This window comes from Apodemus sylvaticus, chromosome 10 (genome assembly GCF_947179515.1).
Source record: "Apodemus sylvaticus chromosome 10, mApoSyl1.1, whole genome shotgun sequence".
Taxonomy (NCBI): domain Eukaryota; kingdom Metazoa; phylum Chordata; class Mammalia; order Rodentia; family Muridae; genus Apodemus; species Apodemus sylvaticus.
Window position 1 is genome coordinate 54,223,501 of NC_067481.1, and position 21,478 is coordinate 54,244,978.

Genomic DNA, 21,478 nt, shown 5'->3' on the forward strand with positions numbered 1-21,478 from the left:
GTAAGTCTAGACTCCGCTGCCATATATAAGCTCTAAGCCTTCCCGTCCCATCCCCAAGCCTCCAGCCAGAGCCCCTTTGGTTTCTCACACTGGCTGATCCAGAGGCACAGCTGTCTCCCAAAGCCTGCTCTTGGGCTGGGCTAGCAAGTTCAGGCTAGTCTGGGGCGGGGACTTGGGAATGCCTAGGAGTTGTGAGGGCGGGGACACAGATGCATCTTTTTAAAGTCTTGGACCTGGCCCTGAGGCGACGGTGGCCCTGGGCGGTCTTCGAATTGAACTTGACTTGGATCGCCTCCTGAGAGGCCAGAGGGCGCCATGGGCCGCTACCGCATCCGAGTGGTCACCGGGGCCTGGCTCTTCTCGGGATCCCTCAACCTAGTGCGTCTGTGGCTGGTTGGGGCGCATCGGGAGGCAAAACTGGAGCTGCAGCTGCGGCCAGCGCGGGGCAAGGTCAGTGGGCAAGAGCTGGGGCCCTCTAGTGTCCTAGCAGGGAGTAGGAGGCTGGCAAGGGGACAGGAGGCTAGGACAGTAGACGGCGATGGAGTTTTGTGGAGGTGGGACCCCAGGGGTGATGTCGACTACGGGTCCGGGGTGGTCTCCTTTCCCAGACCCCGGCCCAGGCCGCCTCTGAGTCCTGCATTCATAGCCTCAGAGCCGATATAAATGCAGGACTTGTGGTCAGTCGAAGCTCCTCCAAGTCCCAGTGTGGTGGGAGCTCGCGAACGGGATGAGACCGTCATCATCTACTCAAATCGCTGCTCAATGCGCTGTAGACTCTGGTCTTCCCTCAGAAATGGGACACCTTAGACCCGCCAGACAGGTTAGGGGTGAAAGAGGAAAGGAGAGCAGGGGCGAGGTGTGTTCTTTGACGGCTGCGGTAAACCGAGGCTCCACAAAAGGGAGAGGCGCGGCCACCAAAAGGCTTCTCCCAATCCCTTCTAGTAAGTGTGGTCCCTGCAGGAGGAAGAGTTTGACTTCGACGTTCCCGAGGACTTGGGGCCGCTGCAGTTTGTGAAACTGCACAAACAGCACACAGTTGTGGACGACGCCTGGTTCTGCAACCTCATCACAGTTCAGGGACCCGGGACGAGCGCAGAGGCCGTGTTTCCCTGCTATCGCTGGGTGCAGGGAGAGGGGATCCTGAGCCTGCCGGAGGGGACCGGTGAGCAGGCAGCGTCCTGTCCTGGAGAAGTAGACCAAGCGGGAAAGGGCAGTGCTGGCGGCGATGGCATGGAGGAACGGGGCTAAAGAAGAGAGGGAAAGAACACGGAGAAGGAAGGGATGGGCAGTGAGTTTCTAGGGCACGGGTGAGGAAACGAGAGGTTATAAATTTCCCAAGGGTTTCCCTGAATAAGTGATATTGCAAATGAATTAAAGAGGGAAGTAAGAGATCTGGAGACTCTATTTTCCTAGATAGGAAGTAGGTCATGGGGAGGGAACACAAGGAGGGGGAGGGGGACACAAGCGGAGAAGCAAAAACAAAACCAAACAAACAAACAAAACAGTAGTTCTGAGATTCAGAAGCAATGAGGACAGGGACAGATGACAGCTCACAGAACAAGAACTGGCCAGTGAGCAGTGGGCAGCGAGGAAGGGCCGATGTCCAGCTGATTTGATTGGATGGATAGTGGGGACCAACTGGCAGAGGAGGGCATTCGAAAGAGCTGGAAAACCTCACATTTTTACCATGGGAAACAAGAGAAAGAGATGTACAGAGGCAAGTGAAAGCCAGGGTGGTAAGGGCAGGGACGCTTGGAGACAGGTGGATCTCACTGGGGTGGCACCCAGGACAAGTTGGTAGCTGTAGAGTGGTGATCAGCTCCGGAGGCGAAGCCAGGCAATGAATGAACAGCTGAGGTTGAACAGATGAAGTTTAGGGTGTGAGATTAGCTAAAGCAACAAGTAGCTATAGGTGTGGTGTGGGTGACGAAGATTTCATCACCTTAATTAGCATGATTCTCCCCCCACCTCACCCCCCACTTTAGATATTGATGTAATAGAGTCAGGTAGGAGATTGTGAGCTTAAGGAATAGGGAAGCAGGGCAGATATGGGATTCTTGTCTGGAAGGGAAACATGTGGATTGACATAAGTGAAATTGTGAGCTCAAACCTGCAAGAACCGGATGAATGTGTCCCAGGATCAGGCAAGGCTAGAGATAAAAGACAACAGAACTCAGCAGAAAACATGGACTCTGGCTACAAGGAGAGAGTAGGGGATAAGTAGAAGAGTGCTCAAGCCAGACAAGATGTATAGCTAATTGTGACTTTCCCCAGCCCGCCTGGCAGGAGACAATGCCTCGGATGTCTTTCAGAAGCACAGAGAAAAGGAACTAAAAGAAAGGCAACAGACGTACTGGTAATGTCTACCCACAGGCCTCCCTACTGCCCCCACTTTCCCTGCGCCCCACCCATCGCCGATCTCAACACTCTCTCTGAAGTGTTCTCCCCAACTTGTAGCTGGGCCACCTGGAAGGAAGGCTTACCTCAGACAATAGCAGCCGACTGTAAGGATGACCTGCCTCCAAATATGAGATTCCACGAGGAGAAGAGATTGGACTTTGAATGGACGCTGAAGGCGGGGTAATGAGGATCGATGCTCATGGGATGGGGGCTGGGAGATGCAAGCCTGGAGGTATACAGTGAGGAGCTGAGGGTCAGGTGAGGGGTTCACGTCTTAACACCCATCCTAGGGTTCTGGAAATGGGCCTCAAACGTGTCTATACCTTCCTGAGAAGCTGGGACCGTCTGGAAGACTTTGATCAGATCTTCTGGGGCCAGAAGAGTGTCTTGGCTGGTCAGTGGCTTCCTGTAACCTCCCAGTGGCCCCTCTTCATTACAATCCATGGTCCCCATGGGTCCTTGCCAAATTAAGATATATTATACCAGAGGCCTCGAAAACGATAAAAATAAAAATGGGCTGGCTGGGCAAGGGATAGTTTAAATCCCTGAGGGTCAATTCGAAGAACAGAAACATTGAAACGTAGTAAATCTGGTCCTTTCTGTGTCTCCTACCCACATCCCCATCCCAGAGAAGGTTCACCGGTGTTGGCAGGACGATGACCTCTTTGGTTACCAGTTTCTCAATGGTGCCAACCCCATGCTGTTGAGACGCTCTACTTCTCTGCCCTCCAGACTGGTACTGCCCTCTGGGACAGAGGAGCTTCAAGCTCAGTTGGAGAAAGAACTCAAGGTACCTTCCTCCTGCCCACCATTATTCTCTTGTTTCTAGTGTGTGAGACCTCATTAGGTTGAGACAATGGAAAAGGAGGCAGCTCTGGGTGCCCTGAAAACGGCACTGTGTAAAAGCTACAGGGAACTCCTGTATGAACAGGGAAAGAGGATGGATTCCTAGGGCACCGGCTGGGTCCAGAGACCTAAGTTGAAACAATGACATTCTTGCAGACTTTTTTTTTTTTTTTTTTTTTTTTTTTGGACTCCAGTGACCTTGGCAGATGTAAAGGAAAAGCCTGTGCTGTGGCAGGGAGATACTGAAGGTTTTCTGGGAAATGTTTAGAAATGAGAGTTTGGGGTGTGGCCACCAGGAGGGTGACCCTGTGCACACTGTATTCAGGAGCAGTGGAAGCTCTGGATGCTCAGTAGATTATTCCTCAGGGTAGGCGAGGTTCTTACAGAGCTGATGGGGGATTGCTGAGGTGGTAGAAGCTGAGAGCAGAGAGACTACTTAGGAAGGATAAGGCGGGGGACTGGCCATCTGGAAACTGAGTATCTTAGTCAGGGCTTCTATTCCTGCACAAACATCATGACCAAGAAGCAAGTTGGGGAGGAAAGGGTTTATTCAGCTTACACTTCCACATTGCTGTTGATCACCAAAGGAAGTCAGGACTGGAACTCATACAGTGTAGAGGGAAAGCAGGAGCTGATGCAGAGGCCATGGAGGGATGTTCCTTACTGGCTTGCTCAGCTTTCTTTCTTTCTTTCTCTCTCTCTCTCTTTTCTTCTTCTTCTTCTTCTTCTTCTTCTTCTTCTTCTTCTTCTTCTTCTTCTTCTTCTTCTTCTTCTTCTTCTTCTTGTTTTTTTTTTTTTGTTTTGTTTTGTTTTTTTGAGACAGGGTTTCTCTGTGTAGCCCTGGCTGTCCTGGAACTCACTCTGTAGACCAGGCTGGCCTCGAACTCAGAAATCCACCTGCCTCTGCCTCCCAGAGTACTGGGATTACAGGCGTGCGCCACCATTGCTTCCTTATAGAACCCAACACTACCAGTCCAGGGATGGCACCACCCACAAGGGGCCCTCCCACCTTGATCACTAATTGAGAAAATGCCCCATAGCTGGATCTCTTGTAGGCATTTCCTCCACTAAAGCTCTTTTCTCTGTGATAACTCCTGCTTGTGTCAAGTTGACCCAAAACCAGCCAGTACACCAGGTTGATAGTGCCTGTGATGCAAACTGGATTGAGCGGGCCTATTCTGTACCCAGATCTACTTGTATCCCCACCCAAGATACATGCAGGATCTCATTAGGCTGGGTTTGGTTTGGTTTTGATTTAAGATTAGAAGAACTAGACCTAGCTGGTACAATAGCTCTGCAAGAGGAAGGATGGGAATGTCTGTAAAGGCCTTACCCTTGGTCCCTCTGGGTGTGAACTTTGAACTCTAAGAATGGATGCATTCCTTTCTCCAGAATGGATCCCTGTTTGAAGCTGACTTTATCCTGCTGGATGGAATTCCAGCTAATGTGATCCGAGGAGAACAACAGTACCTGGCTGCTCCTCTTGTCATGCTGAGGATGGACCCCGGTGGGAAGCTGCTGCCCATGGCTATCCAAGTAAGGCTTCCTAGGAATCTCATTCCTGATGCTGTTCTGTTACTTAACCCTCTGCATCCAGAAACCCACTTTCTGGGTGCTTGGCTCCTGGGCCCTATCTCTACTGAGACCTACCCTCATTTCACTGTCCAGTCCTCCTGACTAACCCAAATGAAAGTGCTCATTCGTGAGTCACCAAAGCAGCTGGCAGTAGTGGTGCACACCCATAATCCCAATACTCTGGAGGCAGGAGGATTTTGAGTTCAAGACTATCCAAGGATACATGACAAGTTTCAGCCCAGCCTGAGTGACACAGTAAGATCTTAAAACAAACAAAAGCCAATAGCCTCTCAAGCCCTCATCCCAGTATCAGCAGCTCTCAAATGCCGGTGTGCATCTGAATCACCTCTAGTGCTTGATAAAAACACAGGCTTATGCACTGGGGCTGTAGCTCTTACCCCACATGCACAAGGCCCTGGGTGGGGCAGAAAGGGAAAGGAAGTCTGTTAAGTCCTACCCCAAGACTTTCTGGTTCAGTGTATCTGAAGTGGAATCTAAGAAAGTGCTTTCTTTACAAGTTCCAAATTAATTTGGAAACTAAGTAGCCACGGCCAATCCCTTGGTGTCCTCTGCTTCTGAACACCCGCTGTCACCTGACTGTCTCTTCACCCATTGCTTCCATCAACCATTGGCGAGCACCTCAATAGTCTCACACATCCCTCTTTCTTTTGTTTCTGTTGTCCTTTGAGATGGGGTCTCGCTGTGTAGTCTTGGCTGGCCTGGAATTCACCATGTAAACCAGGCTGGCCTTGAACCCAGAGACCCACCTGCCTTTGCTTCCTAAGGGTTAAAGTGTTGCACACCACAGCAGCTCACATCCAGCCAGCCTTTGCTTTCTCCCTCATTGCTTGAGCTCGGAGCACCACTATATTTCCCACACCATTCCTAGGAGCCCCTTTCTGGACTCCCTGCCCCCCATCTCTAGCATCTGGCCTGCCCACTATGACGCTATAGCTAGGGAAGCAGAGTGACAGGGTTCTCATCCCTTCTACTTGGTGTAAGCTGGAGGGAAACGGTTCTGCTCACTCATCCACTTCCCCAGGACCTGTGACTACTGTCATTCCCGGAGTGGAGTTCAGTAACTACTCAATTTCTCTTTCTCCCAGATTCAGCCTCCCAACCCTAGCTCCCCAGCTCCAACACTGTTCCTGCCCTCAGATCCTCCACTCGCCTGGCTCTTAGCTAAGATCTGGGTCCGAAATGCAGATTTCCAACTGCAGGAGCTCCAATTCCATTTGCTGAACACTCACCTCGTGGCTGAGGTCATTGCTGTTGCCACCATGAGGTGCCTCCCAGGACTGCACCCTATCTTCAAGGTACAGACTTGACCCCTTGTCCTGTCGCCCTTAGTCCCAAATGAGCTATTTGGAGATAGAGTATCTATCTGGACCTGGAGCTCACATTTTGTCTAGACTGGCTGGCCAGCAAGTCCCTGGAATCCACCTGTCTCTACCACTCCCCCAATTCAAAGGAGGTAGATACAACATCAAAAATTCTCATAGCAATCTGTGAGTGAGAAGTTGGGGATCGAAAACAGTATCAGCACCTTGGAATTTTAACGTATCTTTGGGACAATTGTAAGTGAGATCTCTGAAATTCCCAAGTATCTGGCAATCTCACAACGGGTTTACAACATAGTGGGAATATTGTTAGATGGTGGGGGCGGGGGGTTGTTCCTACCTTAGAAGATTTAGTGTTTAGCCAGGAAGACAAGTGGCTAAGAAGCAGTGGAGGACGAGGAGGAGCCAGTGGATGAAGGGTCTGCTGCTCAAGCGTGAGACCCTGAGTGCATCCCGGCACCCCTGTGAAATCCAAATGTAGTGGCACATCTGTAGCCCGGGCAGTGTGGTGGAGGGAGGAGGGAGAGGGGAGGGAACCAGCTTCCTCCAGCTTCCACACGGGCACCACGACATACGCATTCCCCCACACACTCCAAAGCAAATAAAACAATAATAAAAATGAAAAGATCTGAGAAATCTTGATGACATTTCACGTGCAGAGAATATGCCAGAGATCACAAAATTGGTGAAAGCTTCTTTAAAAGAAAAAAAAAAGTGATGGTCAGAGCTAGCTCGAGGGACAAAGGAGGTGTGGGGTTCTAGCTGCAGGGTGTGTAAAGCGCTGGCTGGCAGGGTATCTAAGTGAGGTGTGTGGCAAGAACAATTAAATCACTCCAGCTGGATACTTCCATCTGACTGCCCAGGCCTGGCCAATGTAGCTGTGACCCCTTTGGAATTAGCCCTTTGGGTAACAGTCTGATTAATAGTCTTGGAGCTGGGCGGTGGTGGCGCACGCCTGTAATCCCAGCACTCTGGGAGGCAGAGGCAGGCGGATTTCTGAGTTTGAGGCCAGCCTGGTCTACAGAGTGAGTTCCAGGACAGCCAGGGCTACACAGAGAAGCCCTGTCTCGGGGAGAAAAAAAAAGAAAAAAAGAAAAGAAAAAAACAAATCCAAAAATAAATAGTATCTTGGATTTTGTTGACTGTGTGAGGCCACCTGCATCTGTGTCTTCTGGCTGACGTGTATAGTTAAAGCCTCTATCACACAGGGAATCTTCCTTTCTGGCTCAGCCTCCTCCTGTATCCACCCACCCCAACAACTACACCCCATGGCAAACTGCTTCATATCACAGGACATAAAGGAGAGCCAAATGTGCAAATGTCCCAAGGGCCTCCTTATTGTTCACTCTATGAACTTTACTATTGTCACAGTCTAAATTTCAAATCTCACCTGGATATTTTCCAAATATCCACTTTTCTGTTTTGTTTTGGGACAACGGACTCATAAAGCCCAGGTTTGCCTCAAATTCTTTATAACCAAAGATTTCCTTAAACGTCTCTGATCCCCTGAGTCCATCTCCCACATGCTTGGGTTAGAGGTGTGCACTACCACACCCAGCTTACGGGGTGCCGGGAATTGAACCTGGAGGCTTTATATATGCTATCCAAGCATTTTGCCAACTGAGCTACATACATCTCCAGCCTAGATGTGCACATTTATAAATGATGTCAGGTCTCTGGTAGGTTTGTTAAAGGATAAATGACATAAATTATAATGTGACACATACTAAAATGTCTAAACGCTATCCAGAAAGTTCTAGAAATCGTTGTTAGGGGTTGTTCCCAGGCGTCTTTTCTCCTCATTCGGGCTTGGGGCGAACTGCCTTAGACCAGTGTGAACTGCTTTGATATCTCAAAATCAGAGAGAGTACTGAGTCACTCCTCTGTGAGGCATAAACAATTCAGATAAACACCAAGATTAGATGAAGCATGAATATTAACTGTGTAAAAAAGAGGACAGAAGGAAGCGAAAGAGAATGAGGTGGCATTTCGTAACAGCCGAGGAGAAGGAGAGGGGAGGCCAACAGTGCCAGCAAGGCTGGGGACAGGATGGGTGGCAACACCTCTGCTGTGTAAGCAGACAGCTTCATATACCCTCCCCTCCAGGCACTCCTGAAGAAACACAAGAGTCAAATAACCAAAGACTGGCGGTACAGTTTTGGTAAGGAATATACAGGCTAACTTAAGCTATGTGGATATAAATGATAGAATACAAAATAAAAAATGGGGCTGGAGAGATGGCTCAGCGGTTAAGAGCACTGACTGCTCTTCCAGAGGTCTTGAGTTCAATTCCCAGCAACCACATGGTGGCTCACAACCATCTGTAATGGCATCAAATGCCCTCTTCTGGTGTGTCTGAAGACAACTACGGTGTACTCACACACATAAAATAAATATTTAAAAAAAAAAGAAAATCAAAAGTGGCTGAGAGCCCCTAAAAGACACCCCCACTCAAGGTAGAAGGGACTGAATAACAAACAGTAATAGGGATCCTTTCTGTGGACAAAACACTTCACAGATCACCTACATCTGCATACACATTGCTACTGCTTCCCCAGATAAGAACCTCTTGCCCCCTGTTGGTAGATGAGGGTTCTGCAGATTAGACAGTAATTATCTTGGCCAAGTGTCTGAGTGGTAAGGTGTGGGTTGAAATCCTGGTCACAATCGGCTCTAGAAGGCAACTCCTGAGGAGTTTAGAGAATATGAATAAGTGATTGAAGAAGCAAGAGACCATCTTGTCAAGGGGTTCAGCCTGAAAGAAAGCACCCAGAGGACAGGGGGACATCATGCTTGGTGTTGGGTGTTGCCTTGGTGTCAGATCCTACAAGGAAGGTCTCGAGTACAGCCCCCTTTCATTCCCGCCCCCCAGCTCCTAGTTCCACACATCCGTTACACTATGGAAATTAACACTCGAAGCCGGACCCAGCTCATCTCTGATGGAGGAATATTTGATCAGGTAAAAGAGATATGGAGCCACCTGCTGATGATCTCAACACTTGGGGATGCCAGGCTAATGCCCATGAAAGTCTCTGGCCTTGACCTATGAGTCCCATCCCTCCATATACATGACATAGATCTGAAAACTCCACCTCTGAGCCCCAGAGCCCTGGTTCTCTACCCCAGCTTCCATCCATCAAGACTTGTCAACTCTCCTGTCCCAGGTAGTGAGCACAGGTGGAGGCGGCCATGTTCAGCTGCTCACTCGGGCAGTGGCTCAGCTGACTTACCACTCTCTCTGTCCTCCTGATGATCTGGCTAACCGAGGCCTGCTGAGGATCCCAAGTGCTCTCTACGCTCAGGATGCTTTACGGCTCTGGGAAGTCACTGCTAGGTGAGTGCGAGGGAACCGGTGACTCAAGGGAAATGGATGAAATCTGGGTGGGGGCAAAAAGCACCTCTCCAGAGAGAGAAATTTAAGGACCAGGTGGAATCAGTTGTAAGGTTTAAAAACAGAGACCAGAGTAGGTGCGGGACCCAGATGAGGGCTGTCAGAGGGGAGGCTGGGGGATCTGGAGGAGTCACTTTTGTTAGGAGTGACTAGCAGGTGTAGACTCAGAAAATTACTAACTTTTATTTCTTTTCCTTACATCAATATACCCAAGCCCTGGGTGTAAACCACAGGATGCTTGTTTAGTCTGAGCAAGGCCTTCATTTTGACCCCAATACTGTAATAAACTAATTGAATTTTTAAATGAGAATTAAAACCTCGAAACACAAGTCTGGTAGGGTCTGGCCCAGGCACAGTGAGAGCCAGATAAGAGGCGGCCACAGAGCAGGGGTGCAGCATTGAGAGGAGCAGGGGTGCAGCGGTGAGAGGCAGGAGCCTTCTCTCAGCTCGGCTTCCTTCTCTGGGCAGGTATGTGAAGGGGATGGTCCATCTCTTCTACCAGAGTGATGATATTGTGAGGGGAGACCCAGAGCTGCAGGCCTGGTGTCGGGAGATCACTGAGGTGGGGCTGTGCCATGCCCAGGACAGAGGTAAGATCTGTTCCAGAGATGGTGCCCAGACAGGATCCCAGCAAGTGTCGCTCCCCAGACCTCAGGGACAGAACCCGCCCCCCCCAACCACACTGTCCCTTCTACTCATGAAAGCATCTGCCATGCCTCCAAACATCCAGGAGCATCCCGTATACCCATGTTGTCCTCATACGGAGACCTGCCCCTCACTCATGTCCATTACATGCCATAGCACGAGGCTCAACCAGTCCAGAGCCACAGCCAGTGAGCCCTGCCCAGTCCCTGCTGAGGTCTTGCACTCATGGTTCCCTGCCTGAAGACATAAATGGGCAAAATTCCCCCGCAAAGCCCTTCAGGTCCCACCATGGCTATCTGTTTTCCTCCTGCCTGTTACTGTCCACACACAGAGGCCAGACTGCAAGGTCATTTCTAGGTGCCATTTCAATGATATCTGCATGCTCAAATCTGAATTCAGTGCCCTGATCCTTGGGGTTCTCTGGCCTTTGATGTCCACTTCCCCTACCAGTAGTGAGGGTGCAACCTCTATTTCCAGTCAATTTCTATCCATTTCCTCCTTTACCTACTGAAAGAACTAGCCCTTCGTGGGTTATCTAAACATAGGGTCTCCCCCCTCTGGCTTCGAAGTCCCTTCCACATTCAAGTGGAACTACTGTCTTAGTTAGGGGTTTACTACTGTGAACAGATACCATGACCAAGGCAACTCATAAGGACAACATTTAATTGGGGCTGGCTTACATGTTCCGAGGTTGAGTCCTTGAACATGGAGGGAACATGGCAGCATCCAGGCAGGCATGGTGCAGGAGGAAGTGAGAGTTTTACATCTTCATCTGAAGGCTGCTAGCAGAATACTCACTTCCAGGCAGCTAGGACTATGGTCTTAAAGCCCACGCCCACAGTGACACGCCCACTCCAGCAAGGCTACACCTCCTAATAGTGCCACTTCCTGGGTGAAGCATATACAAACCATCACAACAACCAGCTGGCATCCCATCCACCGCTTCTTTATGGCACTGGGGGGACCATCATGACTAGACACCGCAATGCAGGGACATCTGCACCCTGGAGAGATCGTCTCCTTGAGAAAGCAAAGGATTCATGGCCCCAACCTTTCGAGGACCAAGCTTTCTCTAGTGTTTCTCGGTCCTGACACTTAGGCTTAATGTGTTCAAAAAGACTCTTCTCCCTGGCCGTCTCCTCAAGCAGTATCTACATCTGAAATTTACGATAAATATTCAGTGTCTTAGTCCATTTGTATTGAAATAATGAAGTGAGACAGGCTTAAGCATGGGAGGTGTGTTTCTCACCGTTCTGGGGGCTGAAAGACCGAGGTCGGGTGCCAGCACGTTTGGGCTCTGGGGGACACTCTTCCAGGTTGCACAGGTGACTTTCATGGCACCACATCCTCTCTCATAAGGACAGTGCCATCACTCATGAGAGCTCCACCCTCATGACCTTATAACATTCCAAAGACTCTTCACCTCCACACTAGTGGATGATTTCAAAACACTAACTTGGGGTTGGAAACACAAGCAAACACTCAACACCAGAAGTGTTGACTTTTAACGCCCACAAATAGCTTCTCAGCCCCTCCTCGCTCCGTTCTTCTCTCCTGAAGGGCTCATTTTTGCCTGATTTTCCTGATGGACTTACAGGAAGTATGCTGAAATTAAAATGGGTAATAGAATAGCAGCCAGGAACCTGAGTTCAAAGCCAGCCCCTGCTTTCCCTGCACAGGGTAACCTTGACTAGCAGTTTAATCTCCCCAGTCTTTGATTTTCCTATCTAGAAAATGGGCATAGTTACATATATACCACTCAACTCAAAGCTCCCACATGCACTGTAAAATAAAGTTGGCTCCATGCTCTTCCTGCCCCAATCCCCCAAGTGCTGGGGTTACAGGCATGTAACAGGTTGTCTCTTACTCTTCATTTTACAACAGAGACTGTCTAGAAATAGAGTCATGAAATTCTTCATTGACTAGGAATAACTGATCACCCAGCCCCTAATCCTTCCATAAGAACAATATCTATATTTGTTGAGTACTATTTAAAATTTTAAGATTTATTTATTTTATGTATATGAGTACACTGTAGCTGTTTCCAGACATACCAGAAGAGGGCATCAGATCCCTTTTCAGGTGTTTGTGAGACACCATGTAGTTGCTGGGAATTGAATTCAGGACCTTTGGAAGAACAATCAGTGCTCTTAACCACTGAGCCATCTCCCCAGCCAGCTCCCTGTTTAAACTTTTTGATGTCTTCCTTCCTTCCTTCCTTCCTTCCTTCCTTCCTTTCTTTCTTTCTTTCTTTCTTTCTTTCTTTCTTTCTTTCTTTCTTTCTTTCTTTCTTTCTTTCTTTCTTTCAAGACAAGACCTCACTATGTGGCCCCATACAATGGTGCAGGCTGGGCTGGCCAGCACTCACAATTTTCCTGCCTGAACTGGGGCTACATGCATGCACCACTACATCCATTGTGTAGATGGAAAAACTAGAATGTGGAGAGGTTAGGTAATTGGTCTAAAGTAACCAAGATATAAGCGATGAGGCTGGTATTGAAACCCTTGTCTGATACAAATATATCTATATAAAAAAATACACATCATTTAAAATACAGACCCATCAAACCATCTTTATTTCTTTTCTCCTTAAATCTTGTTCTTTCCCTGTCCAGGATTCCCTGTCTCCTTCCAGACCCGGGCTCAGCTCTGCCATTTCCTCACCATGTGTGTCTTCACGTGCACATCCCAGCATGCTGCCATCAACCAGGGTCAGGTATGGAGAGCTGAAGGCCCAGGCCGGGAAAGCAAGTGTCTGAGACTTGGGAAAGCCAAGGCAGAGGTGGGGATTCAAATCCTAGTGCCTGGGTTCTAAAGCCTCGGCTTCTTTCTGCAGCTGGACTGGTATCGTTGGGTACCTAATGCTCCATGCACAATGAGGATGCCCCCACCTACCAACAAGGATGATGTGACGATGGAGACCGTGATGGGGTCGCTACCTGATATTCAGAAGTCCTGTCTTCAGATGACCATCACATGGCACCTGGGTCGCCTCCAGCCAGACATGGTGAGTGAGGATCACGGAGTGGGAAGGAACAACTGGGGGAACCGTGTCAGTGCAAGGGGCTGGACATCAGGAGTTCTGTCTTCTGATTGGAGCCTGAATGATCCTTCCTTTCTCAGGTACCTCTAGGACGCCACAAAGAAAAATATTTCTCAGACCCAAGGACCAAAGTTGTGCTCAGCCAATTTCAAGCAGATTTGGAAAACTTGGAGAAAGAGATTACAGCCCGGAATGAGCAACTTGACCTGCCCTATGAGTACCTCAAGCCCAGCCGCATAGAGAACAGTATCACCATCTAAGGCAGAGCTGCTGGGACCCAGAAGACTCCATCATCTCCAGAACTGCCACGACCCACTTGATTCTGTGCCTCCTTATATCTGCTGCAGAGACTCTAACTTCTCTTCTAAATACTCCACATCAGTATCCTACTACAGGGCACTAAATGTTTTGCTGTTAAGAGGAACAGTTTAGTCTTTGGAGGTCCACCCACTTTCTACCACAATTACTTAGCTCTCTCACTATACTACTAGTGTGTGACTATGTTCCAATAAAACTTTAGGTGTGGACACTGAGATGTGAACATCACATGTCACCAGGTAGTCTTTGGACTTGTCCAGCCATTTAAAAACAAAAAAACGAAGCCAGGTATGGTGGTGCACGCCTCTAATCATGGCAGGCAGATGCAGCCAACCTCGAGTTCTACAGATCTCTTGAGCCTACAGAGTGAGCTCCAGGACACCCGGTTTGTTGAGACCACATCAAACAAAACAAAATAAAACAAGGTACAAAAACAAAAGTACTAAGCACGATTTCAGGTTAGATTTGGTCTAACTTCATACAAGCCTCAGGCCCCAAACCCAGTTTTCAAAACATCCAAGAGCCCTGGCTGAGGAGAGGAAAAGTGTATTTCTGGATAGAATCGACCACTTTGGCTAATTCTCCTTTGCCAGGAACCAGACCTCATGCTTGATGGTCAATGTGTAAATTCCAGCCTCTTCCTCTCCACTTTCCCATTCTGAACACATACCCTGGAATAGTTCTAAATAAAGGTATTACTGGCCCCAAATAAAAACCATCTCACCAAATTGCTTCCTTCCCTAACAGTCACAAACAAGAGAGGCAGGAAACCCTGTTTCAAGACTACACTTCCAGCTCACTCGCATCCAGCTACGACCGTGTGCTTCACAAGTTCTCTTCCCAACCATTTTAAGAACAATATCCACAAAATAAACAGAAAAACGTGGCACAAGCTTCCAGTCCATGACCATGTTCCTGTCTGGTGCGGAGGTCTTGAGATTAAAATATTCTGTGGATGCTGTGCTTACTAGGATGGGCATGCCAATCTCAGTGCAAAATTCTTTTTCATCACTGGCCCTAAGCTAGAACCCCAGCCCTAGACGGGTGGGAGTGTTTTTTTAAACATCTCTACCCCCAAATACTACAAATGTTTCTCACTAGTGGAGTTACCAAATTTCTGTGTTGGGAGAGGAAGGCCTAGTCTTATTTTTACATCTGGGGCTTTGGATGAGAATGGCACCACAGGATCATGTAGGTGAATGCTTGGTCAACAGCAATGGAATCCTTTGAAAGGATTACAAGGGCTAGGAAGTGTGGCCTTGTTGGAGGAGGTGTGTCACTAGCGGTGGGCTTTGAGGTTTCAAAACCCCATGCATCAGTCCTACCTCCCACCTCCAAAACAGGATTTAGCCCTCGGGTGCTGCTCCAGGCCATGTTGTGTATGCTGCCACGCTCGCTCCCCCCACCATGATAATGAACTACGTTTCTGAAACTTTAGGTAAGCCCCCAATTAAATCCTTTGTTTTATAAGAGTTGCCGTGATCATGGTGTCTCCTTACAGCACTGGAACAGTGGCCAAGTCATAGCTTGTGTCCTGTCTTACTCAACATAGCAGCAGCTTCTTTTGTGGAGAAAGAAGCAACAGCAAATACCTCTGTTCTTTTCTCCTCTCTCCAGTTCACTTAGCAAGGCCACTTTCCTTCATGTGACATTTATAACGATACTGAATTTCAAGTGAAGCATTTCCGGCATCACGAAGTCAACTATTTAAAAGCATTCCTCAAAGCAGGATGCTTGGCCTGAGGAGGGGACTCCTCCTTTTTCTTTCCAAAGTGTCAAAGCATCTTTCTAAAGGGAGCCCTGGCTAGAAGCGATGTGCCCGCCTATCGAATCTCCCGGACTCGCTTACCGTCTCCCCATCACAGAAGACCACCCAAGACTAAGAAGGTATGTGAGGATCCAGACGACCCCAAGCTTCTCGACCTGACGGAACATCCCTAACGCTACTCAACAGTTTTGTGGCCTCTTTCCTGACAACGCGTTACAGCTGGTTCCTGGTCACGTGATCTGCCAAAGTAGGTCATGTGAGAAGCCTGCTCCTTCCATTCCAAGCCGGGGTAGGCGACGGGCGAGAACGCTCAGACCCTAGTTCTGCACCACTCACGGCCCTGCCACCCGGTTCAAGGAGGACTTGTAGGGTTTCTGCTTGTTTCAGACACTGTGTCTCCCCTCCCCAGGCTTGGCCTACCACCCGTCACAGCGTTCGGTTCTGGGAGTCACCCCTCGGAGTGGTCCGCGCCCGAGGCCACGCCTCCCCGTCGCTCGGCGCCGCGCAAGTCCCCAAATCCTGCTCCCGTCCCAGCGTCTCCAGGGTTCCCTCTCCCTGCCTCTGCGCCGCGCTCCGCTCTGTCTCTAGCGATCCCTCCCTCCCTCCCTCCTTCCTCCATGGCGTCGCTCCTGTGCTGTGGGCCTAAGCTGGCCGCCTGTGGCATCGTCCTCAGCGCCTGGGGAGTGATCATGTTGGTGAGGGGACTAACCCGCGAGAATCGGAACGGGTCTGAGGGGCTCTGGGGTTGAAGGGCTGGGACACGAGGAACCCGCAGGCCTTAGGAGGCAGCAGACTGATGAGGGGCTAAGTAGCCGCTGGAAAACGCGACGGAACTCAGGACCAGCTGGGGAGCTGGAGCGGAAGGGTGCTGGGGCAGGACCCCGGGGATGGGAGCCCGCTCCGGCAAATGTGCGGACCCCTCAAGGTAAACAGGCGCGAGGTCCCTGAGTCTTGCGTGAGTTGGAGGCGAGGGGGAAGTGTGTTTGCCCCGAAAAGCGTAGCTGAGGCCGTGCTCCCCCAGGGCTCCAACGGCCGCCACTTCCACAAATATGAAGTGCTGTTTCCCCCATCTCTTCCGTCTGCTCCCGTGATGGTGACGCGTCTTGGAGAGCTGTTTGCTATAAACCTCCTTAATACCCAGTCACTCTTCCCAGTGACCTGCCTCGCCCCGTTCCCGAAGGCCGAGTCCGGATCCAGATCCAACCACCCTGCTCCCAGCCCCTTCTAGTCCATCTCTGGCCAACACGAGCCATGGGAGGAGCCTAGGGAGCCTCCACTGGAGTAAGGTAAGACTGTGACAGCCCACCATTTCCTTACTCTTCCAGATAATGCTCGGGATATTTTTCAATGTCCATTCTGCTGTGTTAATTGAGGACGTCCCCTTCACGGAGAAAGATTTTGAGTAAGTGATCCGGGGCTTGGGCGAGTTGGGGCGTAGATGAGAAGTAGTAGGCATGGTTTGGGGGGTTGTGTGGAGGATGCTTCTGAAGACTGGACATTTATGGCCCTAGCTCGGGGACTTCAAGAAGAGGGCTGCTGTCTACACAGTAGCTGGGTGGTAACACGCAGGGTCCTGGTTTCAATCCCCAGCATGAGAGACAGACAGACAGACAGACAGACACACAGAGAGGGGGAGAGGTACTTGGCAGTCTCGCAAGCCGGGTTCCCGCGGCCACCCCAAGCCCACCAGCTCAGCCGTGGCCCGCCTGCTCCTTAGCCTACCTCTGTAAAGTGGATACCGGGATAGAACGCATCTGGCCTGATGCTCGCTCGCACGCCTAGAAGGCAGAGCGCCTTAGCGTGGGGTCCGGTGCGTAGAGCGTGCGTGTTGGATGCTCTGAGTGGCTGACATGTCCCTGCTCACTCGCCACCTTCAGGAACGGCCCTCAGAACATATACGACCTGTACGAGCAAGTCAGCTACAACTGCTTCATCGCCGCGGGCCTCTACCTCCTCCTCGGAGGCTTCTCCTTCTGCCAAGTTCGGCTCAACAAGCGCAAGGAATACATGGTGCGCTAGAGCGCAGTCCGACTCGCCCTCCCCACTCCCCTCCTCTATTTAAAGACTCCTCAGACCGTCGTCCCACTCCTCTGGCGCCCTTGGGGACTGTTACCCTGACTGTCATCCCTGGCTCTGCAAAACTGCTGCCCTGGAGGGGACCGGGGGTGACCGCGCCCTGTTCTGAACTACAATAAAAAGAAGCGGTTCTCCTGAGCTTGGTGTCTGTGCTTTCAGGGAGGGGGCGGGCCTGGGCTTGAAGGACTGAGACCGGCCTCAGCGAGGAGTCCAGACCCTCCGGCGGAAGTGGAATGAAGCCAGCCGGAAGTGAAGCGACGTCTTCCACTCCGTCTGCCTCGGCGCAGCGAGACAACTTGAGTGACTGGGGAGAGGTCGGGTCTCAGCCAATCGGCTGCAAGAAGGGCGGGACTTCCTGCGCGGGAGCGAGAGCGGCAGGCTGCCGGGCTCTCCGTGGTTTCCAGCTCGCGTGGTGGTGGCGGCGGAGCGTCTCCGTGAGGAGGTGCGCGGGGCCATGACGTCAGCGTCCACCAAGGTTCGACCTCCCTCGCGGACTGCGCTCCCTGGCGGCCACGGGAGGGTGGGCCCCCTGCCTGGCTCCCGGCTGGTGCGCGCTGGGCGGGGGGCGGGCGGATCCGAGGCTGGGGTGGGACGGCGCGGTGCCGGCCCCCCGTAATGCTGCTCCGCCCCCAGGTTGGAGAGATCTTCTCCGCGGCCGGCGCCGCCTTCACGAAGCTCGGGGAGTTGACGATGCAGCTGCATCCAGTATCGGACTCTTCCCCAGCCGGGTACGTGAGACCAGCCTGGGACCTGGACGCCGACGGCAGACGCTTGGACTCAGTCACAGACACGACCCTCTAGAGCAGGGAAATGTATTAATTTCTCTGTGCCTAGCCAAGTGTAGTGTAGGTGTTAATTGTTAAATTAGTGAATGACAGGTAAAGATACTACTGAGTCCACAGCCCTCCGCTGCAAACCGTCATACTGTCTGCTACCTACCCCAAGCCTTGTGGATTCCCTCAAACTGCTGCCACACATCTTTCAAGGGTTCTGTTTGTAAGGCCCCTACTTGTTGCATTGGTTTCCGTGGGCTGTTTATGGAAACTGTTACATGATGAAGCGACGTTTTCAAGTGACCCTGGATGCAATTTCATGTGGCTAGTGGTTTGTCCCCAGGGCTTTTTAAAAAGAAGGTCCTTTTTATGAATCTTTGAAAGGTGCCCCTAGAGACTAGGGGGAAAGAGGCTGCTGGCTGTGGACGGAATAGCCTGTGGGCTGGTTCCACACGTGCCTCTTCCGTTTTTTGCTATCACCCTTCTCCCCTTCCGACAGTGCCAAGTGGACGGAGACGGAGATAGAGATGCTGAGGGCTGCTGTGAAGCGATTTGGGGACGATCTTAATCACATCAGCTGTGTCATCAAGGAACGGACAGTGTGAGGGAGGGTGGCTGGCAGAGAAAGGGGAGGGCGGGCAACTTTCTTTCTCCTTACCCATTGTTCTTTCTCAGAACTCCCAGCCTAGCATCTCTCCTACTTTGTTCCTAGTTTTGTTTGCGTTTCCTTGAAGACTGAAAGACCCTAATTGTGGCAGTTGGTCGGAAGTACAGGAAATGCAATGGTCACTAGGGCCTGCAGAAAATTTTATTTTCATGGTTCCCAGATACTCAGTGAGTGTGTTTGATGATAAGAGTTCCCTGACTATTGATATAAATCCTTTGAGACTAGCATGTCCAGGGATTCATTCTGAACTAATTAATTGGTCAGGTTCTATGACAAAGCCTCAGTCTACCTTTATGTCACCACAACATACCTGGTGGCCCTACAAATCCATACATCACTCCCAGAGGATCATGAAAAGGGCCTTTCTGACCACTCAGTTCAGAGACTCCTTTCATCGTAATCCATTCATTAGCCCTAAGAGAATGCAAAGGTTCTTAAGGGATGTGTGGGGAGGAGGACATGTGGGGAGGACCCTTATTACACGGGAATTAGGGCCTTGAGCTGAATACTTATGAAGGAACTCCTAGAATTCCTTCAGGGTGGCCCTTTATTCCCTCCCCTTCTCTCTCCCCTCAGTTTCTCGGATGACACCCTAATCTGCTCTCTCATCTTCAGGGCTCAGATAAAGACCACTGTGAAACGGAAAGTGTATGAAGACTCAGGCATTCCCCTTCCAACTGAGTCACCCAAGAAAGGACCCAAGAAGATGCCATCCAGTGTCCTCTCACCTCCAAACGCCCCTCCACCCAGCAGCTCTGGTGTCCCTGAAGCTGGGGCCCCCCCCATAAAGAAACAGAAGGCTGGTGAGGCTGTGGGGTCGCTGTCTAGGGTGGGGTTAAAGGTCCTGTCTTGAGATTCAGTAAGAGAACTGGGCCTGGGGTAAAGATGGAGAGGCCTCTCTTCTGTACTCTGGTGATTCCAAAGCGGGTAGAGGGGTGTGGAGAGCATGAAGCTTTGGCAAACCGGGAGGAGGGGAAGACAGCAGTCAGGGAAACCTAGAACCTAGCCTATGCCCCTCCCAGATGTGACACTCAGTGCTCTGAATGACTCCGATGCCAACAGTGACCTGGTGGATGTCGAAGGGCTAGGAGAAACTCCTCCAGCCAAGAAACTCAACTTTGACCAGGGTAGGAGTCCTCCTCCTCCCACGCTGGCTGGGGTGGGGAAAGCACTCACCTGGATGGTAGGGGAGGGTCCCTACAGAAGCTCCCTCCTGGTGCAGGGGCCTTAGAAGGAAGATTCAGCGCAGGGGATTGGGTCAGCTGACCCAGCGATGGTTGAGGAGGTGAGGGTTTTCTTGGAAAAATCCTTCGCGCTTGCTCCATCGCCGTCCATTTTACTTCCTGTTCCAGACAGCCTGACCCTGGACTCTGGCCTTCTCTCCACCTCTGCTGATGCTCCTCTCCTCTCCTGCTGAGCCTTCCACCTCAGACCCTCATTGTTCACCCTGGACCTGTGGATTCCCTGGGACTCTAAGCAAGGACTGCCTGAGAGAGGGTCAGAGAGCTGCTGGAGCCGCCCCCCTCGTTCCTGACAACCGTGCCCTCCCCCTTTGACTTCTGTCTGATGGACATTTTTATACAGAAAATTATAATTAAAAAAAAATTCTCTCAGCATGGTGCTGCCAGCTGCCGTTCGATCCTCTCCTTCGCCCTCGGGCGTGGCCCCTTCTCGGCAGCTCTCACCACCCTGCCTGGAGCAGCACAGCCAATACTGGCAGACTCGCTTCCCCACGCCAATATTTCTGTGCTGCTAGAGCCAGGAGAGCTGGGTGTGGGCAACAAAGACTCCACTTTGCTCTGTGGGACCAGAGCTCATTCCCAGGGTGTCTGACAGCAAGTAGCAGATGACCTGGGGGTTGTGGAGGGGCTCTTCCCGGTGGCTCCTGTCTCACCTAGCAAGAACTTCATCACAATACCCTAGACGTGTGTGTGTGTGTGTGTGTGTGTGTGTGTGTGTGTGTGTGTGTGTGCGCACTCGCGTTGCTTCTCCAGGGTGGCCTCCCAGGGCCAGGCCTCCGCGGTGCTTCCCGTACCCTCGCTCTAACACCACAGTGTGGTTTGGACGTGGCCACAGTGCCGTACAAACCACAGTGTGCTGCTGGGGCGGGAGCAGGACTGGGGTGTGTCGAGAGAAGACAGCACAGACCATGCCACGAAGACCTCCCCCACCCCCTCCTAGAGTGTGACAGAGGTGTGAATGGCAAACATGGTCCCCCCAAAACACTGGGCAAACAAAGGATGTAGCCAAGATAGCTCAGCAGGCAACAGGAGGACAGGCCCTGAAGAGGAGTCCAGTGGTAAGCTTGGAGCATTCTTCACCTCTGAGGAGTTCAGCTCTGGGGATCCTTAGGGTATGGCAGAGGAAATAGGGGATGACTGGGGAAGACCAACAAACTGCCTCCCACAAAGGCAGGGCCCTAAGGCTTCCTGTGTCCATTCCTCCCTCCCTAGGTCAGAACCCAAGAGAAATGCTAGAAGAGACAGGGCCAAGGACAGCAGGGTTGGGAGTTGGCAGTCCAGAGGTGGTGGGGCTGGAACACGGTTGAGAGAGGGGGGCCGGAAGTCGCCCTGGGCCCCGGGCCTGCCACAAGATGGAGGCCAAAGGCAGGAAATGGAGGCCAGGGAGGAAGGGAG

At 51.1% G+C, this 21,478-nt stretch overlaps 3 protein-coding genes across 10 annotated transcripts; all 3 read left to right on the forward strand.

Moving 5' to 3' along the window:
• Positions 1-207: 207 nt before the first annotated feature.
• On the forward strand, positions 208-15,921 carry LOC127693548 (polyunsaturated fatty acid lipoxygenase ALOX12). Of its 4 annotated transcripts, XM_052194487.1 has the most exons (16): positions 209-450; positions 961-1,162; positions 2,275-2,356; positions 2,458-2,580; positions 2,691-2,794; positions 3,030-3,190; positions 4,639-4,782; positions 5,928-6,137; positions 9,034-9,120; positions 9,326-9,495; positions 10,021-10,142; positions 12,813-12,913; positions 13,034-13,204; positions 13,321-14,996; positions 15,176-15,573; positions 15,736-15,921. In XM_052194487.1, the coding sequence occupies exons 1-14, from the start codon at positions 316-318 to the stop codon at positions 13,498-13,500; spliced, it is 1,992 nt and encodes a 663-aa protein (XP_052050447.1). In that variant the 5' UTR covers positions 209-315; the 3' UTR covers positions 13,501-14,996; positions 15,176-15,573; positions 15,736-15,921. The 4 variants fall into 4 exon arrangements, with proteins under 4 accessions (XP_052050448.1, XP_052050447.1, XP_052050450.1 ...); XM_052194488.1 differs by lacking the exon at positions 9,034-9,120 and having other exon boundaries at positions 208-450; XM_052194490.1 differs by lacking the exons at positions 209-450; positions 961-1,162 and adding an exon at positions 1,204-1,307.
• On the forward strand, positions 15,843-17,540 carry Rnasek (ribonuclease K). The gene is made up of 3 exons (XM_052194497.1): positions 15,843-16,021; positions 16,652-16,728; positions 17,204-17,540. The coding sequence occupies exons 1-3, from the start codon at positions 15,944-15,946 to the stop codon at positions 17,343-17,345; spliced, it is 297 nt and encodes a 98-aa protein (XP_052050457.1). The 5' UTR covers positions 15,843-15,943; the 3' UTR covers positions 17,346-17,540.
• Positions 17,541-17,626: 86 nt separating this feature from the next.
• C10H17orf49 (chromosome 10 C17orf49 homolog) lies at positions 17,627-20,455 on the forward strand. Of its 5 annotated transcripts, none has more exons than XM_052194491.1 (6): positions 17,627-17,877; positions 18,036-18,130; positions 18,675-18,776; positions 19,458-19,645; positions 19,865-19,969; positions 20,195-20,455. In XM_052194491.1, the coding sequence occupies exons 1-6, from the start codon at positions 17,857-17,859 to the stop codon at positions 20,257-20,259; spliced, it is 576 nt and encodes a 191-aa protein (XP_052050451.1). In that variant the 5' UTR covers positions 17,627-17,856; the 3' UTR covers positions 20,260-20,455. The 5 variants fall into 5 exon arrangements, with proteins under 5 accessions (XP_052050451.1, XP_052050452.1, XP_052050454.1 ...); XM_052194492.1 differs by having other exon boundaries at positions 20,199-20,455; XM_052194494.1 differs by lacking the exon at positions 19,865-19,969.
• The last annotated feature ends 1,023 nt before the right edge of the window (positions 20,456-21,478 follow it).

What these genes read in the sequence shown, in the direction of transcription:
- LOC127693548 (XM_052194487.1), top strand. Translation starts at nt 316, where the DNA reads ATGGGCCGCTACCGCATCCGAGTGGTCACCGGGGCCTGGCTCTTCTCG. An exon ending in GAGCCTGCCGGAGGGGACCG is followed by an intron (nt 1,163 to 2,274) that starts GTGAGCAGGCAG and finishes GACTTTCCCCAG; the next exon opens with CCCGCCTGGCAGGAGACAAT. An exon ending in GACTGCACCCTATCTTCAAG is followed by an intron (nt 6,138 to 9,033) that starts GTACAGACTTGA and finishes CCCGCCCCCCAG; the next exon opens with CTCCTAGTTCCACACATCCG.
- Rnasek (XM_052194497.1), top strand. Translation starts at nt 15,944, where the DNA reads ATGGCGTCGCTCCTGTGCTGTGGGCCTAAGCTGGCCGCCTGTGGCATC. An exon ending in CCTGGGGAGTGATCATGTTG is followed by an intron (nt 16,022 to 16,651) that starts GTGAGGGGACTA and finishes TTACTCTTCCAG; the next exon opens with ATAATGCTCGGGATATTTTT. An exon ending in TTCACGGAGAAAGATTTTGA is followed by an intron (nt 16,729 to 17,203) that starts GTAAGTGATCCG and finishes CGCCACCTTCAG; the next exon opens with GAACGGCCCTCAGAACATAT.
- C10H17orf49 (XM_052194491.1), top strand. Translation starts at nt 17,857, where the DNA reads ATGACGTCAGCGTCCACCAAG. An exon ending in GTCATCAAGGAACGGACAGT is followed by an intron (nt 18,777 to 19,457) that starts GTGAGGGAGGGT and finishes TCTCATCTTCAG; the next exon opens with GGCTCAGATAAAGACCACTG. An exon ending in GAAACTCAACTTTGACCAGG is followed by an intron (nt 19,970 to 20,194) that starts GTAGGAGTCCTC and finishes TTCCTGTTCCAG; the next exon opens with ACAGCCTGACCCTGGACTCT.